This window comes from Podarcis pityusensis, assembly GCF_964106645.2.
Source record: "Podarcis pityusensis genome assembly, chromosome: 1".
Classification (NCBI taxonomy): Eukaryota; Metazoa; Chordata; class Lepidosauria; order Squamata; family Lacertidae; genus Podarcis; species Podarcis pityusensis.
Genome location: NC_138028.1, coordinates 50,652,927 through 50,667,024, shown reverse-complemented (window position 1 = coordinate 50,667,024; position 14,098 = coordinate 50,652,927). Strand labels below are relative to the sequence as shown.

The 14,098-nt window shown below is 40.8% G+C and overlaps 1 protein-coding gene across 4 annotated transcripts in view; it reads right to left on the bottom strand.

The window, feature by feature from the left end:
- CKAP5 (cytoskeleton associated protein 5) overlaps window positions 1–14,098 on the bottom strand; it is a 44,502-nt gene that overhangs the window by 9,139 nt on the left and 21,265 nt on the right. For 3 of the 4 annotated variants that reach the window (XM_081001403.1, XM_081001404.1, XM_081001406.1), the window contains exons 25-38: window positions 13,856–13,988; window positions 12,821–12,909; window positions 11,771–11,839; window positions 11,293–11,418; window positions 10,028–10,177; window positions 9,435–9,638; window positions 8,839–8,974; window positions 7,519–7,712; window positions 6,022–6,194; window positions 4,292–4,465; window positions 3,087–3,207; window positions 2,176–2,355; window positions 1,406–1,593; window positions 649–724 (exon numbers count right to left, since the gene is read on the bottom strand). In XM_081001403.1, the coding sequence (XP_080857529.1) occupies window positions 649–724; window positions 1,406–1,593; window positions 2,176–2,355; window positions 3,087–3,207; window positions 4,292–4,465; window positions 6,022–6,194; window positions 7,519–7,712; window positions 8,839–8,974; window positions 9,435–9,638; window positions 10,028–10,177; window positions 11,293–11,418; window positions 11,771–11,839; window positions 12,821–12,909; window positions 13,856–13,988 (2,013 nt within the window). The remainder of the gene's footprint in view (window positions 1–648; window positions 725–1,405; window positions 1,594–2,175; window positions 2,356–3,086; window positions 3,208–4,291; window positions 4,466–6,021; window positions 6,195–7,518; window positions 7,713–8,838; window positions 8,975–9,434; window positions 9,639–10,027; window positions 10,178–11,292; window positions 11,419–11,770; window positions 11,840–12,820; window positions 12,910–13,855; window positions 13,989–14,098) is intronic. The other variant, XM_081001405.1, reaches the window with a different exon arrangement.

Below are 14,098 nucleotides of genomic sequence, written 5' to 3'. Positions count from 1 at the left end.
GTGTGGGGAAGTTCGCAGGGGGCTTCTACTTGCATTTGCTTGAATAGGAGTAGACTCATCCTGCACTTGTGAGCGGAGGCCCCAGCAGACTTCCCACACAATGCAGGGAAGGTTGGGGAGTGGGGGGAGGGCACAATGGCCATGAAGATGTCCCCTTTCATGCTTTTGAGCATTCACATGTCTAGGTAAATGCAGGAACCTGACACGTTGTGATGTCTGAGCCCGAGTTTGTTTTCTCCCAAACAAATCACAGGCATTAAGGAAAGAACAAGCCTTGGTTAGTACTCTTGTTTGGCTGGAGAGAGACAAGCCACAAGCCCAGGGGCCACAACAAGTCAGATTCTGGCTTGTTCCCCAGAATCATGGCAAGAGCAGAAGCTGTGCAGAAAAGAAGCAAGAAGTTCTCAACAGCCAAACAAGCATGCTCTGCATTCACATCAAATTATAGCTTGTTTTAAACTGAGGTTTAATGTGATTTGCAAATCGGGCAATATTAAGTTTACATTCATGCTAGTCATTTCCAGTACAGCCAATAACCACACTTTTTTGTAGAAGGACCATGAATAGGTGTAATGAGAGAGTCTGCTAATACACAATCACTATGCAATAGGAAATTGAAATAAAAAACAGAACAAGAACAATACACACCTTCATTACTAGTTCTGAGAACTTGGGAGAGCTTGCTGTTGTTAATAGACAGTCCTGGAGAAGAACAAGCAGGGCACTAGGATGAAAAAAATGAAGCATTAACTATACAAATTCCACAAGTATCTCCAGAAATACATGGGACAACACAAATTGATTGGCCAGTTCAGCTTCTTAACACAGTGCTATGCAATTTCTTGCACAATATCAACATTTTCATTATTATTATCTTATAATTTAATGTAATTTTATTTACATTTGCATGCTGTGCTAAAACTTCAACTTTTTGGGTGGCTTACAATAAATAGGTAAAAAAACTACTGAAATACAAAGTAAAACATAAAACCATGAAAGGGAGTGGGGAGAGAATCCAATATAAATACAACAAAACTTGCTGGAGCATCAAAATTAAAATAGATTTAAAGAGAGGTTCAGACTGCTCAAGTTATTCAAAATACCGATAAAGGGAATGAGATCATTCAGCATTTTTAGAGATAAGACTGGATCAGATCTCAGATTTGTACCCGTAGAGCACAGAGATTTGAACAAACCTCAAGGTTAAATGACTGCCTGGTTTTAGTGTAACTTGATCAGCAACTGCAGAAAGATCTGACAATGCGGTAATAAACTATAACAAGGAAGACCAATAATATCTCATCAAGCAGGTGTTCAAATTGTAGCACATGCTAAGTCTTGTGGTAAGAGCCTGCAGTGATGAGGGATTTGTTAAGATGTTTGCCCTTAGCAAAAATCTATTTACCTCAATATGTTTGTTTGATCAGATTTCTCCAGAACTTTTACCACCAAGAGGTTGACTGATTTGATAACCTGCTGGTCTTCCTCTAGATCGTCAACTCTCGAATCCAGCATTAAGGTAATGAGGCCATGCATCAAGTCCTTCAGCACTCCTGCAGAGGCCTCCCGGGCTAAGCTTTCAATCTGGAACAACTGGCAATGGAATTCAAGTGTTAGATACCAGGATATATTCAGGATAAAACACTACAGTCTGGATTAGCACCCCAAAACTCAATTTCTTGCTGCTACCTAGAAGTTACAAGAGAAAAACCTACATTTTTACTGATTTGAGGGAAGTAAATACCTATTTTCATACATCTCACTGAAGCTTTTTATTGCCAAGAATGATAAAAATACTGATAAAAGTTAGGGATTAGCATCAGTATAGGATTTGCTTTTAATCTGTATCTGTAAGAAACCATATATGCTTCAGAACTGCTCTTGTGTCTTTCCGGTTAAATCCAAAGAGGTCCCCAGCTCTGTAATAGAATTTTTTTTAATGGCTGCAACTTTTCCTCCTTTTTCACAAAGCAGGATGAAACTTGCAGGTACAGGAGTCCATCCAGAGTGGATCAAGGCTGTAAACTACCTAGATACCAAAATAGTTTGCAGCACAAAAGTGTTACAGTACTTTAAGAGGCAATTGTATAGCGCAACAAAAACTAAACTAAAGACACTATTAATTGGTTCTACTGGCTGAAACTTCCACCACGTTTTCCCGATCAAAAGCCTTACCGAAATCATGTTTCCAATGATGCAACTGTACAACTTGACTATCTCATCCTTGTCTAGTTTCTCATCAGCCATGTGCGTATTGTAAATGAGTCGCAGCTGCATGAAGGTAGCTATTAGAAACTGGTCAATGTGGCCTGACATAGCTTCTGCTTTGTCCTCTTGTCGCAAAACCTCATCAATCTGCAGACAAACCCAACATTATAGCAAGTTTTTAATAATGGTATCATTTCCATGAATAGCATGAAAAATGAAGAGTCTTGTGGCCCCTTAAAGGCTAATAATTTAGTATAACAAATATATAAACTGCCATAAAACTCTGGTTTTGCTGCAATAAACTAGAAATTATTCCATATAGTTTCCTGTTATCTACTGTACCAACAGACATACTGTTTACGTCCTAAGAAAACCCACTTTTACAACCCAAGTAAGCCAGACCATAGTTTAATTACCTAAAGCTTAATTAAGAGCCTATCAATGATTCTATAACATTTTCTGGTGTTTCATTTTCATGCATGAAATCTGCTCCATTGCTGCAACACATAGCAAGGCAAGCAATGAGCCTGCCCCATCTTGCCTGTATCTCATCAACAGGCAACCCAAGGCCCCATCAAGCTTAAACCAGCCTATGTTATGGTAGTGAGATTTTTAGTATATGTGCTGCTGAAGCAAGCATCAGACATCCACCTGGGAGATGGAAAAGGACATTTTGCACTAACACCCTCTTTTCTTTCTCGTCGAGAACAGCGAGTCAGATGGCCCCTGTGCACTTGGCTTTGTCACCAGGGAGGTTCTGAGTGGCACTTGTGTCACCAACACTCAGCTCCACCAAATGTGCAACTCATCACTCTCGCATATTACTTGCTGACCCCATCAGTGTTATGTAGCTGCCAACCAGAGAGGCCTTCACTCACCTGTGCTAGAGCTTGGATACTAGTATTGATATCACCACTGGCTACCTGGGAGATGACAAAGTTGATGGTGGAAGCTGTGTTACTGTGCATATCATCAAAGTGTGGAGAGACGGCACGGATCCTGGGTGGAGAAACAGTGTTATAGCTTAAAGGGCAGTAGATTCAGTAAGTCACTTAGGCCCCTGGGTTAAAAGATTAGAAGCAATTTGTCATCTCCAGGCAGTTCAGATTAAAAGCACCCCATTTTCTTTAAAGTGGATGGAGCAAGCTGATTAATGTCTGTGGTATTACACAAAAGCCACCTTAATGGGGGCAACCCTACTCCACTCAGTATGTTGTCCCCAGAGTTATGTTTGGATCTCTCTTATCAAGGGCTGTGTAGAGTGGGGGGTTAAGGAAAGGTGCTGGTACTCATATCTTGATAAAGAAATGTTGTGGGTGCCAGCAGAAAAAGGTTGCTGTAGGCAGCAAAAAGAGGGGTGTTGGTACTCTTTACCAGAGAGTATTGTCACATAACAACAATGGCTGTGCATAACTGGCAAAGTAAACCATAAAACCTTTTATGCAGATAAAATGTTGATATATCTGACCCTTTCCATCATTATTCTGCTTTCAAGATCCAGGCTTTCAAAGAATTTGAACATTTTGGCAAAGGCTATGAACAGGAGATAGTACTGTCCACAATAAGCTTTAAGATTCCATACCCCAACCCAACCTCCAACCTTTGCCTTAGCCTGTAAGAAAGAAAAAATATGCCCTGTGACCTCAATGGGAACCACACCATTCTCAGGATGCCCAGTGTAGCAACATGTAAATTCCATAGCTGCACAGCAATACCATGTTTAATGCACACCATTCTGAACATACCTCTGGTAAGAATTTAGTATGAAATGTGAATGAAGATATTAGCCATTGTACATGTGGCTAATAAAAATATTTGGGGAAGGGAGATGATATTTGAAAGAATAAGCAGCTATATAAAGTACAGTTTGAAAGCCTTCCTGGTTTGACACATAGTTTCCACATTTTAAAGCTTCTCCCTGAAGCTTCCTTTATATATGGGAACTTGGCTTCATATAGGAGATTGATATACCTAAACCTCTCTCTCTCTCTCTCTCTCTCTCTCTCTCTCTCTCTCTCTCTCTCTCCCTCCCTCCCCCCCCCCCCCCCCGTTGCCTCATTAGCAGCCCTTGATCTGCACTCACTTGGGTTCAGGGATCAAAACTGGTTCAAATATATCATCCAGTTTGTGCTGGACAAGTGCTGGCATTTCACATCGCACTCTGCCATTATCATTTTCTATCTCATCTAGATCCAGTTGAAACTCCCGTGGAACTGCATGCGTCGTCTCCGAGTGGCCACTCATGTTACGGGCTTGGCTACAGAAACCAAGAAAAGCATTTTTTATTATCAGGGTTCCACAAACCTACCCATCACGTCACCCGTGGTGACTGTCCCTCCATCTCACACCCCCAGCGCACACAAACCTTTTCAAGTTCTCCATAAGCAGCATATAACTTGGAGAACAGTGCCTTCTCTCCCTTCCTGATAGGATTTTGCAAAAGGCACAGCCAAATCAATTACCCATCCTATCCCCAAGTTTTTTGCGGTTCACAGAGGACTCTAGAGAGAAAATAGGTTTCTCTTTCTCTCTGGGCTTTTGCAGGATTTGGGGAAAAGTTCATAGTGATCACAAGTAATGGTTGGCTATTAAGCCAAGCTAACATTTGTGGACCCGATTATTATGGCTGATGCAAAAATCCATGCTAGCATCTATCACTAGTTCCTAATCTTTCATATCAACATAGATAAGGAAATCTATTCAGCCCCATCAGCAATTACCGTAGGTGCTGGGAATCCAGAACTTTTTGATGATGTGCTGCTGGCTTCCCCTCAACACCTATAGGCCTTGCAGCAGGGGCAGCAGCAAAGACATGCTCTACTGCACAATGCTAAACTGAATGTGAGAGCAAAACAATCCTGGTAGGTTCATTATTCGGCTCTCTTCCCATATAAGGGAAAGACATTACAGTAAATACAGCCCAGCAAGCACAAAATGCCCTAGAATGAATTTTGCACTCTCCAAATTCAACTCCCCATTATGCCTATTTTGCTAGAGCCTGCCTACACAAAAGGGCATTTTAGAATAGAAAAAGGCACATGGCATTAGGAACAAGAAGCGTTCCATTTCCAGAAGTGGTTTTAAGCTTAGATTTACTTCTTAATTTTCTTATATGAGCTTCCCAAATAATAGCTGTTGCATTACATTTGATGCTGATCGGGCTCCAGGTATCTCAAATCTTCTACCAGTGACTCAAGACTGGAAGGGTTAAAGCAATCTGGTCTTACAATGTATCCCTGCTGACACTAGTCAGATTCCTGAAAATTGCAAAGTTTAGCTCTTTTACAGCTGAGAGGTAAGCCACTTTATCAGTATTATTTTAAAAAAACAAAAACATAGCCAAGAAACAGCAACCTGCCTGACACCACTCAATGATTTTGACAGCAAAGATGGAACTTGAAGCCAGGCTTCCCAAACAGCACACTTAATATGAATTGTTGCATTGAAATCAATGGGACTTATTCTCAAGTATGTTTAGGATTAGGGCATGGGAAAGGTAAGACAAAGCTATAAGAGCCCTGCTACCAAGGATTTAGTGGTCAGTACTTACATCCTATAAGTGCGATACATAATTCTGTCCATGGAGAAGCAGTGAAAAAAGGCACAATACCATTTAGAAAGCATTCAAGACACGACAAAACAAATGAAGTAAGGTTCAAACATTTTGATTTGCAGCATTTTTTTGCAGTTTGCGACACATGCAGACATAGATGATTAAAACAAAAGACAAAAACACAAGGCAACAGCAAGGTATGCTTTTTGCACAGACTGTGGAAATGTCAGGCAAACATTGCATTTTCCCACTTTACATACTTGAGTTTGGAAGACATGTCTTCAGCTGGTCCTTTCCTCAGCATGTTAGCATTGGCACTGGCACTCTGAGCCCTCTGTGGTTTCTCTTCCACCTGCTTTGCTGAAGTGGCATTTGGCCTCTTAGCAGACCGCTTTATTCGCTCCTCCAACATACTCATGTCTTTCTCCGAAAGCTGTACAAGAGCAGCAACTTTTCAGTGCCATGACAGGTATGCTCCTTAGTTCAGACTCCAATGCCATTAAGAGTGTTTCAAAACCTTTGCTGTTCCTGTGTACTACTAGACTTACAATACAGCTAACCCCACCCCTTAGCCTAGTTCCTGTACTCAGCAATTATGCCTACTGCTGTACTGCCTGTTTAGTGTACCAAAATTCCTTCAAGCATCAAGTAGGAACAGGCAGAATCTGGCATTTAATTAAATAAAATACCAACACAACACCACCCTCTACAGCACTGTGAAGGAAACATAGTCCAGTTTGGGAAACAGGCTAAAGGAATTTGGAGAAGCAGCAATTTTGGGGAAAAAATATGATTCCAATAATACTTGCTTAGTGAAGAATTATATAGTTTGAACCACTGAAAAAGCAACATCTATTTATGAAGAATTTGATGGAATTAGAGAAATCAGGTATTCATGAAGGAAGGAAAAGCCAAAGCTTCATTGCCTCCCATATAATCCAGATTAGGAATCAAAAGAGTGGTTATGGACTAAAAGGAACCAAAGACTGAAGGCGGTCATTTCCCCTGGGAACTTCCTCCTCTAGTTTCCTGTAGGCAAGTGCACCCCAGCCCCTCTATCAAATGGCACCTCAGAGGATAACCATGTGAAGCTACTTTTCAATAAGATCTGAGAGCAACTTTATTTTCTCCTATATGCACAACTATGTAATAAAACAAAGGGGCTATCGCTTCCCCAAATTCCTTGTCAGTTTTGGAAACCAACCTATTCTCTTTGCGTTGCAGTTACCTATGGTGCATTCCGGGTGCTCCTATTACTCCCAGTGCACCTCTCAATGCCGAAAAGAATCATGGAATATATTATGTGCTTCCGCTTTGTGTCTCAAGCTGTCTCACTGTATCAGTATGCCACGGCCAGTTTGTGAGATGAGGATGAGTGGCTTGTATGTGCCTTCTCCTTTGACTAATGCAATTACCTTCAGCTCCTCCCTGCTCTAATAGTCCTAAAGTATTTTGAATTACAAGGCTCAAAGCAAACAGAGAAGCCAAACTGCTTTTGTATGTTGCTGTTTATAAATACACATTCCTTACAAGGAAGACAGCACCTACTCCTGCTTCACAATTCATAACTGTTCTAGAGTTCAGAATTCATCATTTTAAAAAAAGAAGTATATTTGTTCTTGACACTCAAACAGAGCATTCAACATTAATCGCAACTGACCTGAGGAACCTGACTATCCATTCATGACATTACTTGAGTGACACACTACTAAACGTTCAATATTTTAAATATTGCCTGTCCATTTCGGTTTACTCACATTTCCAATCTGCTTGAACACTTGGTCTCCATGAACATTGTAAACTGTTACAATGGTGTTGAGTGCAGCATTTCTGACAGTGTTGTCCCTGTCACCAATATGAATGGCAATTTCCTTTAAGACTTTGCCTGGAGTTGGCTGGCACACATTCATGCCATATGATTCAACAAGACATCCCAGCTCTTCCAAGCATTCTACAGAGAAACCAAACAGAAATGGACATCTATGAAAACAAAAGGCTGCACCCATTTGGTTTACAAAATACTTGTTGATGCTTTTGTATATTCTAAATCTGATTTATTATGAATAAAAATAGAATCTTTTATAGTAATTTTATGAACCCCATGTGTTTGCAAGGGAAAGGTAGAGTAGTATCCAACTAAGTTACAAAATCTATTAAATTAATAGACCTATGTTAGTTAGCAAATGTACATTACTTTCAATTGCTCTACTGTGTATATGAAGAAAAATGGATGCAATCCTTTGTCTTCAAGAATGCTGAGTAAACCAGAATTAAGTATTTGCTAGTTCACATTCCTCATTCATTTGCTTAAAAGTTTTCAAGAAAGCACTGCTTGAAAAACTTAATCCAAAACTCCGGCATAAAGCCTCTGAATTACAACTCATCAAAAACCTCAGTTTCCTTTAGCTGAATAGAAATAATGATTTTTGTAAAAATTGCATAATGGGTGAAAATTAGCTTACGAATGCCAGGATATCCTGGCATCAGGATGCACCTTCCTGAAATCATGGAGAACTGTTGCCAATCAGTGTCGACCAGGGTAGCCAATGTGGTCCCTTTTAGATATTATTGGATTACAGTTCTCATCAGCTCCAGCCAGCATTGGCAATGGTCAGGTATGATGGGAGCTTTAGTACAGCAACATCTGGAGGGCAATACATTAGCCATCCCTCAAGGTAGACAATAATGAGTTAGGTGGGCCAATGGCATAAGGCAGCTTCCTATGTTGAAATGGAGTCAAGTCCACAAAATCTTATGCCGTAATTATTGTCGTATAAGGGACCACAAGGCTTTGTTTCTGTAAACTTAATATCATAATCTGCAGTGCATTTAAGTGACCAACAGCTTCTGCTAAAGCAGAGCTTTCCAAACTATGTCACAACACATTGAGTGTGTCAGCTGCAGTGTGTAGGTGTGCTGCACGAATGATCCTCGCACTTCTCCCAGGGCTGGAAAGGGGTTAGTTTAACCTCTGGTTTGATAGTAAAAGTGAATTACTGTGTCATTAAATGATGAATGTCTAAAAAGTGTGTCACCAATATGAAAAGTTTGGAAACCTCTGTGCTAAAGCATCTCACCTGCCCGCTGTTTTGAGTTCTTTGACTTTGTTCCCTCCATGATAAAAGTGAACATCTTGCTGGCTGGGTAGACAAGGCACATCCTGTTTAGAATGGCACGCACATCTCTGCGGATCACATCTTTTGGTTCCCCAACCTGGAAGGTGAGGAGGAAATATTTGCAGATTTACAGAAGCTGGAAGAAGCCATTAGTATGGTTATTCTGGAGGGAGCTGGCTCCTAGTCCACCCCAGCCAAGTCTTTCTCTCAAACATTGTGCCTTCCAGTGACTGGGGAAAAAGAATACTGGGAAGTATGAGGATAAGGGATAAATGATGGATATTGTATGATGTATATACGAGTTGTAAAAAATCCATTAAAAAAAAGAACACCCTGGGTGTTTGGACCACTGGATACAGCAAGGAGGGAGAAAGGTTCATATTCCCCCTGAGTGGGAAACGCCATGAAAGGCAGAACTGATGGAAATTGGAATACTCATTCCTATTGGCTAGAATGGTAACTGTTTTCCAGTTCTGGTTCTGCAGGCTCCAGAGAAAGGTGGGCTTAGTGTATTTTGTGAGTGACATGACTCAAAAACTTTTGCCAGATTTGGATACCTTCAAAACAAGGTAGGGGATGAAGGAGGTGGCCTCATTTTCAGTTAGATGGTACTCTTCTTGGTTCAGCATGGCAAAAAGCAGCTTGAGGTACTCCAGGACCTTCATCAGGACACTTGTGTTGGTGTCAAAGAATCGCAGTGTGAGCCACTTCAGGATTAGATCCAGACAGCTGATCACTCCATCCCTTTCACTATCCAAGTGCTAGAAGAAAAAGCAAATTGCAGTGTCAAGTTCGGACAAATAGGCAGCACTTAAAATAAAATTAAAGAGTCATCTGACAAGCCAAACAATAACTCGGAAACTTTCCTGGTACCAGACACTGAAAGATGGCTGGCCCGCACATGCATAATAGCTACTTGCGTCGGCTCCTATAATTAGCTTCACTGTATATACCTGTTGCACAAGGCCTAGATGAGAAAACTGGGAGGCTGATACTAATTGCCCTATTCTTACGAGACTATAATGTAGGGCTCTGCATTGAACAGGGAGTTTCCAAAGCTTGCATGCTCTGGGAAACCTCCTTTATACTTTTCACCACCAATGTTGCTACTATAATTCTTCATCTACAACCACAAATACAGTCTTCTCACCTCAACCATAACAGCAATAGCTTTGTTGTGGTGCTGAAAATCTGCATGGAACATCTCATCTTGCAACCACTTGGCAACACAGCTGGACATCTGAGTCTTCAGTTGCTCAATATATTCATCACGAGGAGTAGTAAAGTTCCATTTCAAAACCTGCGAGGGAGGAAAACAGTATCAGCACCCTGCTCAAGAGAAGGTGTGAACAGCATTAACTTCAGTCCCTGAACCTAAAAAAATCACCTCAAGGTTAGGAAGGGGAGAGGGAGATTGCTTCTTTTAAAGAAAATATACCTATAATGATTTATCTGGTTGGTAACACATCTGGTGTTGGATGGTTTAGGTTAAAAAATATGTAAATAGTACCTGTCTTCTAATTATATAGATATCAGAAGGAATTAATGTTGGTAGAGAGAGGGAAAATATTTTCCTTCACAAATGTATCTGTTCACTTAAATAGGGATACAATAAATTTTGTTTCAATTCCTATTACAGCATTATTTTACCCTCACAATAACCTTTGAAGTGGATTAGACTGAACCTACGCCAATTGCATTGACCTATTTCATACTTAATAACAGTGCTTTATTTGAAAAAAGGAGGTGCTGGTATGCACCCCCTCCCCCACCACTGCTTCCCCCCCCAGAGGCATTTTGGCAAGACCCGCCAAAGTGGATCTTCCACAAAGTGGCGTGACTAGAGCGGCCATTTACTTGACATGCAGACCACTCTTGTGGTGCAGCTAGAGTGGCCCACGCAGCAAGAAAAGGAGGAAAAAGCAACGTTGGCCACTCTAGCCATAACACTTTGTGGTAGGGTAAAGCAGTCCTCTACCACAAAGTGCAGTAGTTACCGCCTAAAAAAAACCAAAACCTGCCTAACCAGCAACCATAGTTTAGTGCTATACAAACAAGCAGTAAGCATCAAGCTCATATGTTTCCTCTCTAGCACTTTTGTGTGGAAAACACAGCTGTGTTTTTTTAAATGAAAAAGCATTAACAGGTTACTCCTAAAATGAATAGCATTTAACTTACAGCAGTTAGGTATCTGCTACTGCTAACTTTAGGTATCTGCGTAAGGATGTTTGGGAAGGGTTATAAGAGTGCTTTTGCAGACAATAATATTTGTATGTAGAAATACTATTATCTGCAAAAAGCACTCTTATAACTCTTGCCAAACATCCTTACACAGATACCTAAAGACCGAGTAACAGGTTCTGTATCAAAGTTCCAGCAGAGTCCTAGAAATCAGAGGTTGTTAATTTCTCTCACCTTTAATCCTTTTTCATCTTTCATCCTTTGCTCTTTCCCATTTGGTACTAAGATAAAAACTGGACCAGATCGGTCATCATCATCCTTCAAGTTGGATTTACTTGGTACTTTCTTCCCCTGTATACCCTAAAAAAACCACAACACTGAATACACTCTTTCAAAATTGCAATCTCCTAGGTTGCAATCCTACACAATTACCTGGGAGTAAGCTACATTGAACTCAACAGCACGTACTTCTGAGCAGGTAGTGTAGCACTGCACTCCAAGTATGTTTTACTCAGCAGAAGAAACACTATCCCGCTAGCATGCAGGAGAAAGAGATTGCCCAGTCATAAGTTGTGTTAAAATGTGTGCTGAAGCCTTCAGGTGTATATTTTAGTACTATGAAGAAGAAGCCCACCATAGTGCGTAGATTTTTAGTGTAGCAAGATTTCCTTCCAGGTCAGTGCACTAGTCACAGGTGATACCCACTTATTACCTGTTTGGTAGGCTTGTTCTTTGTCAGATTGCTATTGCCTTTGGTGAGGCTTGTATTAGCATCAGAATGCTGAAATAAGTCATAAAATGCTCAGTGGTTAATAGCAGGCTCCAAATCATACCATTATATTTCTTGTGTATGCCACATCAGCAATATTTTTAATCCCTCTGAGTGCTGCTTAACGTAAATATGGACCATTCTTTGTTATGTGCAAGCCTGCTGTACTTGCTTACAAACTCCAAATAGGAATTACAATGCATCTAAAGGTAAGACTGGGGAACAGCCAGCCCACAGACTCCTCTCCTCAGCTCCTCGTGGCAATTAGGTTTAGAAAAAAGGACCCATTTGTGTAAATGGGACTTTTTAAAACCCTAACTGCCTAACAGGGAAGGGAGGATTAAACCTTCCCTGTGCACCACCATCCTTCTCCCCACTTCCAAATCACCCTCCCTGTCATGGCAATTGTACTTGGAGATAAAATTCCCATTCTCTCACTCATTGTTTATTCTCATTACTACAGGGTGGGGTGAGGAGGGGAAGCACTAGGCTTAGGGGGGAAAGGTTACTTGAGTGCTGCTGCAGGGTAGGAAGAGGAAGAGAGTGATGGTGGCAGCAGAGACAGAGCGAAAAAGTGCTCCACCATCAGCTCTGGCTCTGCCCACCAACTTGAGCTCCCATCACTCGCAATAAGCAGCTCCTAAAAGTAGTATGGATGTAAATGGACATGCAAATCTGGCCTAACATGGAATCAGATGGGTCCCTTTCAGTCCAATTATATCTATTATTCCTAGTAGTGGCTCTTCAAAAACTCTGGCTATCCCAGCTACCCAGTCCTTCCCCCCCCCCCCCCTTTTAAAACAAACCCCACCCTCAATATATTTTGAGATTTTGCTCCAGACAGAGAGCACATTATTACCACAAAACTGTTTATTTTGCTAACCTTCTTAATGATCAAATCTCCATATAGTTTACACTAAATGTAAAGTATACACAAACACAATGAAACTTCCTAGACTTCAACCACTACCTTTGTGCTGAAGTAGTATTTACCTTGGATTTGGGGGCTGTTCCTCCTGCTTTGGCTTTTTTGGCATCAGCCTTGGACTCCATGGTGCTGGACGAATAATCTTCACTAGAACCTTCAGATCAACATAATTTTAACTACACAATAAGGCTGGAAACAGACCCATCATGCAACAAGTTCCCCCCACACAAAGCAGATTTCAGCTTGCACCACGTCACATTGCAAACTACTTTTAAAAGCAACTTTCACAAATGCTTTGCAATGTTCTGTTTATGTCAGAATTTTTACATCACCTTTCTTAGACATATGAAAAATATGTCTCCTGCTCAAAGAATCCACACTCTTTAATCCACACTAGACATACTCAAACCCTTGAGAAGTACCTTTTTGAATCCAGGCATTAATTTGGTTCTTATTAGGAAGGAAACCATCACCAAGACAAAATATAAACTTATTATTTGTCTGGTTCTTGCAGCAAATTGTAAATCCAGAAGTATCTAAGATTGATTGAGTGCTTAGAGTTGCTCTACACTTAATGTTCCTTATATATACACAAAGGGGGGGGCACCATTCCTTTAGTGTTGGCTTACTCAGCTAGTATTCCAAGATAGGCAAAGAAATTGTTCTTGTCAATTGACCCCAACAGACCTCCTGCAAATTACACATATTCTGAGAGTAACATAGGACCAAGCCACTTTTAAGTCTCCCGTCTTTTGTTCCGATACTATGGAAAGAAACATGATAGGCGAAAAACTAAAGCCTTTTCCATTTTATTCAATGTGAAACCACTGTGGAAATAATTCAGATAGGTCTAAACTTACAAACAATATGCTTAAAATGACTGCTCCTTGCTCACACAGCACATCATGACCATAAGATTGTGATTACAGGCTTCTATGCTATAGACCCAAGGAACTTCAGTAGGATCCTGTTTATAATCTCCTAGATTTTGCAGTGTCTATCTGTAGACACACCTGGCTTATAAATATAATAGAACCTCTATTCCTCTTAAAATACAGGTTTGCTCAATGTGGGATGTCAATGGAATGAAGAAAGATTACCTGATGCAACTTGAGATTTGGCTGCAGCAGCTCCTACTGCTCTGGAAGATGCCTTGGAAAGTGGAGCGGGTTTGGCAGGCATATTAGCTTTGGCTTTTTCAAGCATGGCCAGTACTTGGTCTTTGGAAGTTGGCTAGAAAGCAAAAGAAAGAATTTAAAAGGCACCTAATGGCACATGCCTCCTATTTTGCAAGTCACTACATACATGGAAAATAGTTTTTTCTTAACAGTCATCTGGGGGTC